Source organism: Oculina patagonica, chromosome 2 (assembly GCF_052425735.1).
Source record: "Oculina patagonica isolate OP01 chromosome 2, crgOcupat, whole genome shotgun sequence".
NCBI classification, from domain to species: Eukaryota; Metazoa; Cnidaria; class Anthozoa; order Scleractinia; family Oculinidae; genus Oculina; species Oculina patagonica.
In genome coordinates this window covers 5,737,043-5,751,698 of record NC_135759.1, presented here as the reverse complement: position 1 = coordinate 5,751,698, position 14,656 = coordinate 5,737,043, and the positions used below count along the sequence as shown (strand labels likewise).

Sequence of the window (14,656 nt, the reverse complement as noted above, 5' to 3'; positions counted from 1 at the left end):
GCCGCCTTTTCTGGCCTTGGCATCTCTAAAAGTCTACCCAAGTCCCTGTTTTCATCTGGATTTTCAGCTGGATGTAAGTTCTCTTTCAGCCAGTGAAATGAACTGGCAGCCAGCCCTTAGTGACATCCCTGGTTGCCGCAGCTCTCACTGGAATCAAACCCAGGCCATTTTGTTAGGAGGTACGTGTAAGTGCTCTTTTTGCCATCTTTGCTGTACCATCCTCAGCATGAAAAAGGATAAACTGATATTATTGTTGATAACTCACCACAAATGACAGCTGAGATTTCCTGCTGTAAGAAACACTACCATCTCCAGACATGGTGGCCATGAGATATTTGCTCTTGTTCTTTAAGGGTGTTATCCTTAACTTCTCGAGGGAGACCACACATTCTTTCAAATCCATGGAAGATTTAGCACTTGCATTCGTGGCTGAAGATTTAAGCAACTCTGAATTCCTGTCGTCATCAGCCAGTGACTGAATGCTGCTGTCAGTGTGAGGTTTTTCATCGAAAGATGCTAATTTCGTCCATTGAATTGGTGTAATTCTACATGGTTCCAAGACAACTTTACCCTCCAAAAAGGAGCTTTGTGAATCTGATTTGCATGAACCTCCAACTGCTGGAGAAGTGTCGACATCAAATACAGGAGTCGACGTCACATAGGATGATTGACAACTGTCAAATCCTAAAGCCATCTTGCCACCTTTCGTGTTACGTTTTGAGTAATAGGTGCAATCTTTATTTTCTAAGCCATTTACTTCACTATTTTTAAAACTTAAAGCAGAATTATGCAGCACGGCATTCTCATCCAAATTGACACACTGACTTGGGGAATCATTTGTTGAATTTGCTGGATCAAAAACTTTGTTGGATTGGCAGTGAAGCGATACATTTTCTTCGCTGTCCTCAATACAAACAACTTCATGAACATCACTGTTGCTTTCATCTTTACTTTCAAAAGTATCATTGACCAAAACAACTTCTTGCTGATTAACTCTCAAATTCCTGCTGTTATCCAATCTGGAATGTCTAAGAGATTTCGCTATTGATATTGGGGTACAATTACTGAACAGAGTTTGCCTTTTCCTTTTAAGTTTTCTTTCTGAAGGATCAGGTTCATTGTTTTCCTTGTCAGAGTGATCAAATAACCAGCTTTTGTCTTGTTTCTTGAAGGATTTTTCACTTTTGTTGTTAGGGGATGAGGCTTGTGAAGTTGGTGCTTTTTTCAAAGGTTTACCCCTGATGCAAAAAACAAAGAAACAAAAACACAAAAATAACATAAAAAAATCAATATACCCAGCATGTCTCAGGGAAAGTGTACAATAACTGTAGTGTATATTGTAAATGAGTGATGTTATAACTTGTTTCTAAAATGTCAATTTTCCCTGACTAATAAAATTCTCTACTTTTCTCTGACATAATTTAAGAATATTTATTTTTCCCTGACCATTTCCGGACCCGTGACAACTTTGCTTTTGTTATAAAAGCTTGGATAATATTGATTTTCTGCTGTCTGTAAGTAGCACTGCAGTGAGTTTCCTGATATACAACTGTAAGCTTGTTTTAATTTTTAACGAACAAACTTTGACACGGACCAAATTCGATTGTCTCGAAATCGATTGGTATATAAATGTTTTCGATTTATTTGGACGCAAAAAGGTTAACTCTATTCCCTTACACGGCTAACAATAAAAACGAACAAAATAAACACATACAACTGACAAATTTCTTACCATTTGGACGATTTCGGCTTGAATAAATTTGTAGAAGAAGCGGATTCGATTTTGGAGGGCAAACGAGTTGAATCTCCAAACGGCGAGCGAAAATCATCGTCGGGAGAAAGCCAAATCTGGGCTTTAACCGTCCGATATTTATGCCTTCCATACGTCTTCACCACTGAAGGTTTCTTTGGCATTTTGATTCTTGGCTTGGGCAAAACTGATGCGCTCCACAAGGCTTAGAAAAGCTACATTTTGCTCGAACAAGAAACACAACACCAATAAACGACTTTCGAATTTTCCGCTCATTTGCATGCCGAAGTACTCGACCCAGTCCTTCTGTTTTCTTTTTCTCTTCACGCAACGGATTGTGGGCCGTAGATCCACAGGCAACCCAAGAACGTAAACGATGAATATGACAGGGCACAGGGTTATAACCAGGTATATAGGATCAGGGATCACAGCCTCGGGATCGAGATCATGGACCCGGATCCCGGTTCACAAGTCATGGCATATTATGGGATCCGAATCGGCCAATCAGATGGGAACAGAATGGAATCAGGGATCAAATGTTGCCACATTTAGGGGATCAGGAATCAAAATTAAGACCTAAAATTTGGGATCAGCGATAAAAAAATATACCTGGTTACGACCCTGATATAAGAAATCGAATGGGAAAGCAAGGCATTTATTTTATTGCTGGAAATAAGAATGTTTTAAAACAAAAATGACTTCCGTTCTCTCTTCTTAAGGCTCTTTTGCTCTTCGCTTGAAGCGATTTCAGAGAGCTACTAGCCTGCGAACGTAGACGTATTTCCGGCTGTGCTTGTTTCCTCCGAGCCGAAGAGACGACGGGAAATACGTTTGCGCTGCGTTTGCAGGCTAGCTAGCTATACGATAGGGAAAACCGTATGTTTTAATCTGAAATAGGGTCGGTTGGAAAAGGGTAGGGGGCCGGACGCCTAAACCCCCACCAAAATTAATAGACCTTGCCGCGGTTTTAGACGCCATTTGACTGAATTTACAGTGTTTGTATGGAAATCCGATGGCAGATCATTTTTTCAAAAATTGAGTTCTGAACAAGTTATTTATCATACAGTTAAGGATTGTATTCTCCTAACCTGCGATCAGGCTTTCTTTTTTTCGCGGCGGAGGGACGCAAATAGGCGGTACTACTGAAAGAATCCAGTTTCGTCAAAACTTTCTATACATTTGCATGTCTATATTTTACGTTCTGGTTCGGTGGGTTGAGTTGACGCGGCTCAAGGGGAAAAAATTGCAGAAAAAAATGTATCAATGAACAGCTGGTCAGTGCTAGCTGCAAATGCCTTTAATTCTTGGTTTTCATGTTACGTCATAAAATTCTGAAATCAAACTTCACTAGGCCTGCTAAATTTTCGTTGTCATTAGGCGAAAGATAAACTAAAGATATATATTTTTTCAAATTTCCAGATCGATAGTGTCATTCGTTTTTAACAGAGCATTTTGAATATTTGAGTTTTCCGTGACATCAAGCTGAGTGCCGTGACAAAGCTGTTTTGTTTGAAAAAAGGCCTTTCCTTTCCATTTTGAGCAAATTGAACATTTCAGATATAATAAGTCTAATAAGTGGTGTTTATGTGAAAGTGTACTAGCTCTTAAGCCAAGGATTGCCGCTGTTGTAAACAGAACTGAGTTCCAGATGGTTTCTCTGACATCACGGCGGCCATATTTGTGTCCCTCGGAAGGACACAGTTATGAAATCCCCATACTAAGCTTTATAAATTTGCGTGGAAAGGTACAGAAAATAACTCGCGAACGGTACATCGCACAGACCCGAAACTTGGAGAAATCGTTTATCTATTTATCATCTATAATATTTGAAATTCATAGCTTCTGTAGTTGAATGGTTTCGAATTTATTTTTTGATTGCGTGACAGTGAAAACCAGCAATTGCGTGACGTAGCCCCTCTTATCACTGCTTGATCCAGGGTGAAAGGTTAATCATTTATAGTGACAGCATTTTAATCTTTGTTCAAAACATCATGTGACAACCAGACCAGCCGTGGCGAGAAAATGTTGATCTTGTTTATCACAACCTTTTTCCTTATTCCAAATTTTAAAGGTAAGTGGACTAACTGCTGTATTTTCCTTCGAACTGACAATCCGAAATGTTTAGTTGCCCCCTTTAGTTGCTCGACGATCGAGCGTCACGCTATCAGGCAAAGAATTTAAAACTTCTATAAATATATTTGACCCGAACGCAGCGATAATTACCGTAAATGCGATATTCTTTTTGTTGGCAAATTATTGCGAGTTTAGTAATCTGGTTGCGCTATCGAGACCAAATAGAATTTCGTTTTTCATTCCTTGGCCAGGGGAGCATTTATATACAAAAAATAACGGTGGTGCTCGTGGGAAATTGGGAAATTAAAAAGAATAAATCATAAGCGTTTCCAGAGTTCATTTTTGGGGGCGGTGCCCATGTTTATTTTTTGCGAACCACGCAGTAGGAGACAAGATTAGACAAATCATCATTTTGGCGTCGTCAAATTTAAATGTCGGTACAAAGGGTATAGGTTACGGTACGTAACTTCCTTTAGTTGGAATGAGCGAAATAATAATTAAATAATGATAATATAAAATATTTAATGAGGAGGCTTCCAATCACTATACTAAAGTGATTTTCAGGAGGGTCCTCTAAAAATAAAAATTGACCAATACAAACTGAAACTTAAAGAACAAACTCGGCAATCTAAAATGTTAAATATGATAAAATTGTTAAAAATTGATTAAAAACTAGGTTATATACAATTAAAACCTAAGATAAAAAGCGATTTAATATTTCTCAATTTCCCATAAAAATTGAATGCGGGATTGGCCTTTTTAGTTTATTGAGCCGGGCAGTGAAGCCCCGGGGGGGGGGGGGGGGAGGGACTCGCATATGAAAGTGACGGGGATGCTCGTCGTCTCGCTTAGGGGTGTAAATTTCGGATTTTTGGTCTCGCTTAGGGTGTTCCGGAAAAAAACGCCAATATTTTTAGCCAAAATGGTCTCGTTTGGGGTTACACACGAAAAAAATATACAAATATAAATTCTATTCTTAGTTTTTTGGTATCTTTTAGGGGTCAAGAAAAGCTTGAGCCACACACAGATTGGTCTCCTTTAGGGGTTGAATTAATACTTCCGACGAGCATCCCCGTCCGTTTCATATAGGAGTCCCCCAAATTAAATGACAAATTTTTATCACCAAGACTTTTATTAGAACGTATTAAGAATACTTACAAACTGGAACGTTTCATTGCGAGAGAGAACAATAATCTAAATTACCATTATACGAAGTGGGAGCCTCTGCTCCCTCTATTATCACCTTAGGTTTAATGTCTAATTAAATCCTTTTTAATTGTCACCCTTTCTTTTTCTTATTGTTATTGTAGTAAATTAACCAAAAATTACCTGTATCTGTACCCGCTGTCGGAGGCAGTTTGTTTTTTTATTTGGTCCTTTCAATTTGTACTAAGTTTAAGTCACGTTGTACAAGGCTTGTTTAATATTGTAATTCGTTTGTGTCTGTAGCATTGTCATTAGGTTCTTGTATGTATTATTGTCATTGTAATTTCTAAAAAAAAAAAAATACAAAAAAAAATCAAAAAAAAAAAAAAAAAATATAGGAGTCCCCCCCCGGAGTGAATCCCAGTCATTTAATGCTTTAATAAAGGTCGTGTTCCTGTCCTGTTCTGTTGTTGGTTTGTTTAATTTGGGTAGGCAACTCTTAGAGGTACCACTCTTATGGTGCCAGCAACTGTGAAACAACTGATTTTTCAATTAAATTGCAAACCAGAACCTCATTTAATTTTGTTAATGACGTGTCTGTTGAAGAAATCAAGACAGAAGTCAGCTGGTTAAAACTTCGCCTTAGCTGGAGGGGTTGGTACGGGGGGAGGGATGAAAGGGGAGTAGGAGGGAGGAGAGAGAGAGAGGGAGGAAAAAGAGAGTGGGGTTTAATCAAGGGTTTTGCAAAATTATTGCTTTCGTTATTTTTTTTATAATCGCTGTTTCCTTTGCTACGATTGTTTTGCTCGCAAAAATAATGAAACGAAATGCGTTTGATGTGTATAAAGCATTCAATCCGTCGTATGACCATGCAGTTTAAAAAACTCTCAATACACAAAAAGATCAATACAGACGAATTCATGTACGTCTTACAAGATGCTTAAACATTGATGTTTCAAACTGAATCAATGCTTAAATACACATCAATATTGTACAACTAAACACAAATCAAACCGACTAAATTGATATTTCAAACTGAAACAATTCACAAATCAAAATCACTCAAATGGCAAACAATATCACAAAACTCAAATCAAAACCACTAAATATAAGCGGCGATTCAATATCGAAAAACGCAAGTCAATATTTTTAAATACAATCATAAAACAACATCACAACTTGGAACACAAAACAGAAAATACCAAGTAAATTGGAAAAGATACATTTTTCAAGTTGAAATGCACGCATATTTGATGAAGGGATTTCTCATCTCTGCGTTTCTGTTCTTTGCTATTTCACCTAGACAAGGTAAGGTAACAGCTAAGCTTTCAGTTTTCCAATTTTAGATCGGTAGTTTCCGCTCAACATCTGTGAGAACGTCGAGGAAACTGTTTAGCTATTTTACTGAGTTAGAAACGCGACCTATCTGAGGCCAAAATAGCCTGAATTTCAGACGTTTCTCTCTGGTCTCAAGCTCCTTGGCGACCAGCGAGGGACGTCTGAAATTCAGGCTAAGGCCAAAAAGGAAACAAAACATATGTACTGTGTTCCAAAACTTGAAGAAAATTATTGGCCACAACAGCGTATATGTGAAAGGTGATTTATGTTGCGTTTGCGGAAATAGTTAGAAAAGCTCAACTTTGTCCGCTGACGCGACTCGTTCACAGATTTTCTCTTGCTTATTTAGGTACGTAAAAGTCCGCGCGTATGCAAAAACTATTACGCGTTAGTTAGCGAAAATCTACCTTCTGACAGAGAACTAGCTTGACTTTGGTGAAGTTGGACTCCAAAGTTAGAAATAAAATAGACTTGGAATTGAAAAAGACAGAAATTATTTTTTTACGTCTTTGAGTGAATTCGAATAGAAAAGTAAAAAAAAAATGTTTCAAAACGAAAAGTTTTCTAATTTTTCTATCACCATCGCCTGTTTAAAAGAAACTATACTTTGATTTACATGTGAGTATTGCGCTTTGTTTGATCACAAATTAATGGCGTGATTTCACCATGGCTGTCCATCCGTCTGTTTCTGACAAAAATCAGCGTTAGTAAGCGGTTAGCAATTTGTCTAATGGGCCCCGAATAAAATCTGTCGTACAATGTGATTACGAAACCACGAAGGACTAATATTTTTGTAAAATATAAGAAATCCATTGCAAGCTCCTGAAAATAAACGTTCCCACTTTTTTTAAGAAATGAATCAAAGATTTCATAGACTTTAATAATCATGTTTTCGAATAACTTCATTATTTGGAAGTTGTTTTATTAAATAAATAATTAATTCATTAATTAATTAACGTTAACTAATTAATTAATTAATTAATTAATGAGTTAATATATTATTGAATATAAATTATGTGTTTTTTTTTTATCTAGTGGAAGCCGCACTTCCATTCAAAGACCAGTGCGTGAAATGGCATAACGTATTCCGCATAAAACATCAGGTAAATAACAAATGGTATTGCACGTTAACTAAACAAATTCATTTATTTTTGTATTAAGGGTAAAACCCGTTCCTTTGCATTGGGAAAGAACACTACACGGGCGCGATGCGAATGCGTGTTACACGCTAGGTGTACGAAAACCATGGCTTACGCAAGACACGCAAATCTCCACTCCCTGTGGTATAAATTGGTACCGACAGACTTTTGGGTTACCCACCACCTCTCGGAAAGAGACTTGCCGTTAACTCTTGAAACAATACCTGACACGGAGACAGTAAATAATAAATATGGAAAATTGGAGACAGTGTTTACAAAAAGCGAATGAAAATAGAGGTTCCAGACAGGAAGTGGTTATCTGACCGTTTTTACACTAGAAAACGGACAAATCGTCTAACGATTTGTTCGTCTAGTGTGAATTTAAGACGGCTTTTTGACGACTTGTCCGTTTAGACGACCAAGTCGTCTTTGAAAACACGTCTCCCTAGACAGCCAAATCGACGAAAAAATTCAGACGACTTGTTCGTCCAAAATCGCGTCCGTCCCGTTTTCACACTAAGACGACTTGTTGGTCTTAGGCGATTTGTCCGTCTAGACGATTTGTCCGTCTAGACGATTTGTCCGTCTTAAGTGCGAAAATGGCCATTTTTGGGTCACCCACCACCTCTCGGAAAGAGAATGTCGTTACTTCTTGAAACAATACCTAACAGGTCACAAGAATACCCTTAAAAAAAACAAGCAAACAGTAGAGACAGTGTTTACAAAAAGCGAATGAAAATAGAGGTTCCAGAGAGAAAGCGGTTCACTGGCCGTTTTTACACTAGAAGACGGACAAATCGTCTGACGATTTGTTCGTCTAGTGGGAATTTAAGACGGCTTTTTGACGAGTTGTCTGTCTAGACGACCAAGTCGTCATTGAAAAAACATCTTCCTAGACGGCCAAATCGACGGACAAATTCAGACGACTTGTTCGTCCAAAATCGTGTCCGTCCCGTTTTCACACTAAGATGACTTGTCCGTCTCAGACTCTTGTCCGTCTCTAGTGTGAAAACGGCAATTCCAGAATATCTCCCGTTTTCACACTAGAGACGGACAAATAAAATGAGACGGACAAGTCGTCTCAGTGGGAAATTTGGCCCAATTAACCATGGTTAAAATGGTCAAAATTTGGCCCAATTAACAATGGTTAAAATGGTCAAAATTTGGCCCAATTAACCATGGTTAAAATGGTCAAAATTTGGCCCAATTAACCATGGTTAAAACGGTCAAAATTTGGCCTAATTAACCATGGTTAAAATGGTCAAAATTTGGACCAATTAACCATGGTTAAAATGGTCAAAATTTGGCCCAATTAACCATGGTTAAAACGGTCAAAATTTGGCCCAATTAACCATGGTTAAAATGGTCAAAATTTGGCCCAATTAACCATGGTTAAAATGGTCAAAATTTGGCCCAATTAACCATGGTTAAAATGGTCAAAATTTGGCCCAATTAACAATGGTTAAAATGGTCAAATTGTGGCCCAATTAACCATGGTTAAAAATTGTCAAAATGTGGCCCAATTAACCATGGTTAAAATGGTCAAAATTTGGCCCAATTAACCATGGTTAAAATGGTCAAAATTTGTCCCAATTAACCATGGTTAAAATGGTCAAAATTTGTCCCAATTAACCATGGTTAAAATGGTCAAAATTTGGCCCAATTAACCATGGTTAAAATGGTCAAAATGTGGCCCAATTAACCATGGTTAAAATGGTCAAAATGTGGCCCAATTAACCATGGTTAAAATGGTCAAAATGTGGCCCAATTAACCATGGTTAAAATGGTCAAAATTTGGCCCAATTAACCATGGTTAAAATGGTCAAAATTTGTCCCAATTAACCATGGTTAAAATGGTCAAAATTTGGCCCAATTAACCATGGTTAAAATGGTCAAAATTTGGCCCAATTAACCATGGTTAAAAAGGTCAAAATGTGGTCCAATTAACCATGGTTAAAATGGTCAAAATTTGGCCCAATTAACCATGGTTAAAATGGTCAAAATTTGGCCCAATTAACCATGGTTAAAATGGTCAAAATGTGGCCCAATTAACCATGGTTAAAATGGTCAAAATGTGGCCCAATTAACCATGGTTAAAATGGTCAAAATGTGGCCCAATTAACCATGGTTAAAATGGTCAAAATGTGGCCCAATTAACCATGGTTAAAATGGTCAAAATGTGGCCCAATTAACCATGGTTAAAATGGTCAAAATGTGGCCCAATTAACCATGGTTAAAATGGTCAAAATTTGGCCCAATTAACCATGGTTAAAATGGTCAAATTGTGGCCCAATTAACCATGGTTAAAATGGTCAAAATTTGGCCCAATTAACCATGGTTAAAATGGTCAAAATGTGGCCCAATTAACCATGGTTAAAATGGTCAAAATTTGGCCCAATTAACCATGGTTAAAATGGTCAAAATTTGGCCCAATTAACCATGGTTAAAATGGTCAAAATTTGGCCCAATTAACCATGGTTAAAATGGTCAAAATTTGGCCCAATTAACCATGGTTAAAATGGTCAAAATTTGGCCCAATTAACCATGGTTAAAATGGTCAAAATTTGGCCCAATTAACCATGGTTAAAATGGTCAAAATGTGGCCCAATTAACCATGGTTAAAATGGTCAAAATGTGGCCCAATTAACCATGGTTAAAATGGTCAAAATGTGGCCCAATTAACCATGGTTAAAATGGTCAAAATGTGGCCCAATTAACCATGGTTAAAATGGTCAAAATGTGGCCCAATTAACCATGGTTAAAATGGTCAAAATGTGGCCCAATTAACCATGGTTAAAATGGTCAAAATTTGGCCCAATTAACCATGGTTAAAATGGTCAAAATTTGGCCCAATTAACCATGGTTAAAATGGTCAAATTGTGGCCCAATTAACCATGGTTAAAAATTGTCAAAATGTGGCCCAATTAACCATGGTTAAAATGGTCAAAATGTGGCCCAATTAACCATGGTTAAAATGGTCAAAATGTGGCCCAATTAACCATGGTTAAAATGGTCAAAATGTGGCCCAATTAACAATGGTTAAAATGGTCAAAATGTGGCCCAATTAACCATGGTTAAAATGGTCAAAATGTGGCCCAATTAACCATGGTTAAAATGGTCAAAATTTGGCCCAATTAACCATGGTTAAAATGGTCAAAATTTGGCCCAATTAACCATGGTTAAAATGGTCAAATTGTGGCCCAATTAACCATGGTTAAAATGGTCAAAATTTGGCCCAATTAACCATGGTTAAAATGGTCAAAATGTGGCCCAATTAACCATGGTTAAAATGGTCAAAATTTGGCCCAATTAACCATGGTTAAAATGGTCAAAATTTGGCCCAATTAACCATGGTTAAAATGGTCAAAATGTGGCCCAATTAACCATGGTTAAAATGGTCAAAATTTGGCCCAATTAACCATGGTTAAAATGGTCAAAATTTTGACAATTTTAACCATGGTTAATTTGGCCAAATTTTGACCAATTTTAACCATGGTTAATTTGGCCAAATTTTGACCAACTTTTGACCAATGTTTTTCCCATTTAGGGGAGGGGCCCGGGGGCCCGGGCCCCCACCTTATTTTCAGGCTAAACCAAGGGCTGAGAAAAATTGTTTTGGAGGGCGCCCCCCTTCTTATTCTTGGTCTGGTTAATCAGGCCCCCCCACTTACCTAAAGGTCTGGATCTGCCACTGCTCATTGTCCCTTCATGCTACAGGCAGTGGCTTTAGCCTTCTACGCCGCGTCACGTAATCTTTCTTCCGGTTGTTCAAAGCTGGGTTAAGATAACCCAGTGTTAGTGCGAAATTTGAGTTCAGATACGAAAACTAAAAAACAAAAAACAAATTCAGTTTGATTCCTTTTTTTCTTTTTGATGATAATGTTTAATTTGAAATCATCCAAGAAAATGCTTTTGAACAAAAGAAAAAGAAACCCGCGGATTAAAATTAAACCCCGGGCTACCGCTAATCGGTCTTCGAACAATTGGTCCCAGGGGGAAATATTGCGTGACGCGCTTAAACAATGTTTGCATAGGAGGCTACTCTGGGCTACCTTGGATCCCGGCCGAACTTTAATTAAATTTGTTACTGTCTTTAAAGGGGCACTGTCACGGGGATTTTGATGCTTTTCGGTAAAAGTACTAATATCGGCGAATAGGTCTTCTCGTACATGAAATGCACCTAGTAAATCAGGATGGATATATAAAGTAAATTGTTGTTTAAGAAACAAAGAATCCACAAGGACAAAACTTGAAAAAATCAGCCTGAGTTTTCAAGTTGAAAACTTAAGTTCGTGATGGCATTTTAATAATACCCCTTGTTTATCGCTTCAGTACATTTGCGTGGCGATTTTAAATAAAATTGGACCACTTTTCGTTGTTTCCATATGTATTTAGGCTGTTGAGTTTTTGAAGTGAAACTGGTGACAGCGTTCCCTTTAAGAATTTTATTTTTTTTAGATTAAATTCAAATTAAATTAAATTCATTTTTTAGGCTGGCCCAGTGACGTGGGATAACAACCTTGCAAAAGGCGCGGAGGACTGGGCCAAGTATTTAGCAAATAACAATCTGTTCCAGCACGCTCCAAACAGAAATGCTGGAGAGAATCTTTATATGTCCTCATACAGGCCCCAGGAACCTTGTACCTCGGCTACGAAAGCTTTCTACGGGGAGGTGAAATATTATGATTTCAACAAACCTGGATATTCAAGTAGTACAGGACATTTTACCCAGGTAAAGACAAGTCATTTCTAAATTGACAGTTAACAACAACAAAAACATAAACATTAAAAATGACGTTTCTGATTTGAGCGGCTAAGGATTCTCTCAATTGCGACTATCAAGACATAATTTACCAATTAAAAAAAATAAAACAAACAAACAAACAAAATAACCAACAACAAAACAAAACATGTCTTTCGACGGCTTTTCCAAGGCTCACAAATACGTACAAAAAACAAAATGAAGAAAAATTTATATTTTCTCAAAAAACCTCGAACAGCTTAACGTCCGTTGTTTCTTGTGCTACTGATTCAAGTCACACGTCCTTTTTAGGGTCAGCAAGCGGTCTCGTAAGGTCTCACATGAATACCTCGCTACCCTTTGAGCGAGCAATACAACAAACAATAGGAACAATTATGCCCTGGTCTCCAAAAAACAATTGCAACTGCTTCACAAGATTAGGTTCTTCAGAAAAAAATTGAAGTACAGAGTTACATACATACATAAACTTTATTTAAGTGTCAGGGTGTTTAGCTAAATAGCTAATTGGGGACACTAACATAAATATACAAATATAAAATATAAAAATACTAATATTATATAAATAGATATATAACTGCATAGTTAATGTAGTTGAAATTACACAAATATGTTTTACAATTCTAACAAGTTAAAAATGATTTCAAGATTACTTAAATTAGTTATATTATTATTATTATGTTGAGCAAGCATAGCAGCTGCATCTTCCGTCCAACACATCAGTTAGGTTACTGGCCCGAACTGCTTTTTTAAATTCACAAAGGCTTGTTTTAAAGTACGTTTCACATGACGCGTTCACGTTCAATATTAACAATAGAGAGGTTAAGCATGACGTTTACGGCAAACGGCAAACGGCAAAAATAATAAAATAAATGAGAAAAAAAAATGAAACTTTTGCCGTCTCCCTTCAGTTGTGTGTACAGTAGAGTGAAATTATTTGTATTTGCAATGAAAAGTAGGAGATGTAATTCCATTTTTGTGTGCTTTATTTACGGATTAGAAGAACAGAGCTCAAAATCAAAAGTTATCTTTGCCGTTTGCCGTCTGCCGTTAACGTCATGCTTAACCTCTCTAATTGCTATTTTAGAGCACTAAAACTGTTTAAAAGCGTGTTTGGCTGCGGATGGCTCGGATGGAAATGGATTGCAATTTGAAAACGTTATTAGCCAACGTTTTCAAGTTGTTTCCGCGCGCCTTCAAAAAAAATCGATATTTATAGCCGAAGTTTGATTTCTATCACCAAATAAAAGTTCTATCTTCAGTTAAATGTTCAAAGATAATGTTTTTCATGGGTAAAATCGCCTACCACTTATTTCAGAACATTTTCGACCAAAAGGCTGCAAAACCCTAATGGCATTGTCCCTTTATTTAAAATGAATAGTGCTTCTTGTTTCTAACAGGCACGCTTTTTTGGTACTGTTGTTTAAATCAGGTTGTGTGGAAAAATACCAAACAGATTGGAGCGGCACAAGCGACTAGGAGAGATGGCAGGCAGGTCGTGGTGATTCGGTACTACCCCCCTGGAAACTACATTGGGGCGACATCGTTCAGGAAAAATGTTCTCCCTATCCTAGAGGAAACAACAACGACAACAATAACAACGACAACCGGAAATGCAACAGCAACAAACACAACAACAGAGGAAGTACCTTCTCTCAGTGGGGGAGGTCCCGGACAAATTTGTTGCTGCCTGGCGTGTAAAATTCTCGTGTTATTTTTGAATATGAAATTTCTTATTTTGATATATTAATCTAGAAAACAATGCTGCTATAAAAATTTAATTCCCCAACAAAGTGTCGTTAAGTTGTTTTGTGAACATGATACCTATCTCAGTTGCAACTTTCGGTGGGAGAGGGAAGGTAGGGGAGGGTTGCTATTTTCAGTCAGAGCTAAACGTGTACCGCATATGGGCTAATCCGTCTTAATAAAATGAAATTGATTTTCAAGATTCTTTTCCGCAATTAGATTGGCGAGCTCACGTGTTATCGCTTGTTTTCAATGTATAGAGGGGGGTGAAAAACAAATTTTGCTGAACGAAAGGTATTACCTCAAGCCGCGCAATATATAGCCTTTGTAATAAGATCATCTTAAGCTAAATACACTCTCTTCTTTTTATAAGAATTTTTTTCCGGCCCAGGCTGAATATTCTTATTTTTCTGTCTTTTTTAGGCTGAAATATTCTTGTGAATGTTCTTAGATCATAGCGTTGACATTTCCGTTTTAGAATGCATTGGAGTAACAATTGCAAGTAAATAACTTCTTGCCGAAATGTTATTAGCATTAAATATACGGCTAGTGTTGCTTTGTTGTTTTTTAGCTAGTTTTGTCATTTAAAGAAGGGAAGAATTTAACGGTTTTGTTGAAGATGTATAATTGTATTGTTTTGATCACGATCAAAGTTGTTAATTAATTGCTTGATCGATCGCGTCATTCAATCTTAAGGTCTCAGGT

The 14,656-nt window shown here is 37.3% G+C and overlaps 2 protein-coding genes across 3 annotated transcripts in view; one reads left to right on the top strand and one right to left on the bottom strand.

Annotated features, from left to right (window-relative positions):
- Nucleotides 1-2,424, bottom strand: part of LOC144642775 (uncharacterized) — a 13,174-nt gene extending 10,750 nt beyond the window's left edge. The window contains exons 1-2 of the mRNA XM_078501846.1: nt 1,733-2,424; nt 266-1,238 (exon numbers count right to left, since the gene is read on the bottom strand). Coding sequence (XP_078357972.1) covers nt 266-1,238; nt 1,733-1,914 — 1,155 coding nt within the window. The 5' untranslated portion in view covers nt 1,915-2,424. The remainder of the gene's footprint in view (nt 1-265; nt 1,239-1,732) is intronic.
- Nucleotides 2,425-3,749: 1,325 nt separating this feature from the next.
- Nucleotides 3,750-13,988, top strand: LOC144642835 (Golgi-associated plant pathogenesis-related protein 1-like). Of its 2 annotated transcripts, none has more exons than XM_078501925.1 (4): nt 3,750-3,821; nt 7,343-7,410; nt 11,939-12,178; nt 13,638-13,988. In XM_078501925.1, exons 1-4 carry the CDS (start codon nt 3,773-3,775, stop codon nt 13,953-13,955), a joined length of 675 nt encoding a protein of 224 aa, XP_078358051.1. In that variant the 5' UTR covers nt 3,750-3,772; the 3' UTR covers nt 13,956-13,988. The 2 variants fall into 2 exon arrangements, with proteins under 2 accessions (XP_078358051.1, XP_078358050.1); XM_078501924.1 differs by lacking the exon at nt 3,750-3,821 and adding an exon at nt 6,167-6,277.
- Nucleotides 13,989-14,656: the final 668 nt, after the last annotated feature.

Coding starts and splice junctions, on each gene's coding strand:
- LOC144642835 (XM_078501924.1), top strand. CDS start 6,208: ATGCACGCATATTTGATGAAGGGATTTCTCATCTCTGCGTTTCTGTTC. Junction 6,278..7,342: donor TGCTATTTCACCTAGACAAG/GTAAGGTAACAG, acceptor TTTTTTATCTAG/TGGAAGCCGCACTTCCATTC. Junction 12,179..13,637: donor GTACAGGACATTTTACCCAG/GTAAAGACAAGT, acceptor TGTTTAAATCAG/GTTGTGTGGAAAAATACCAA.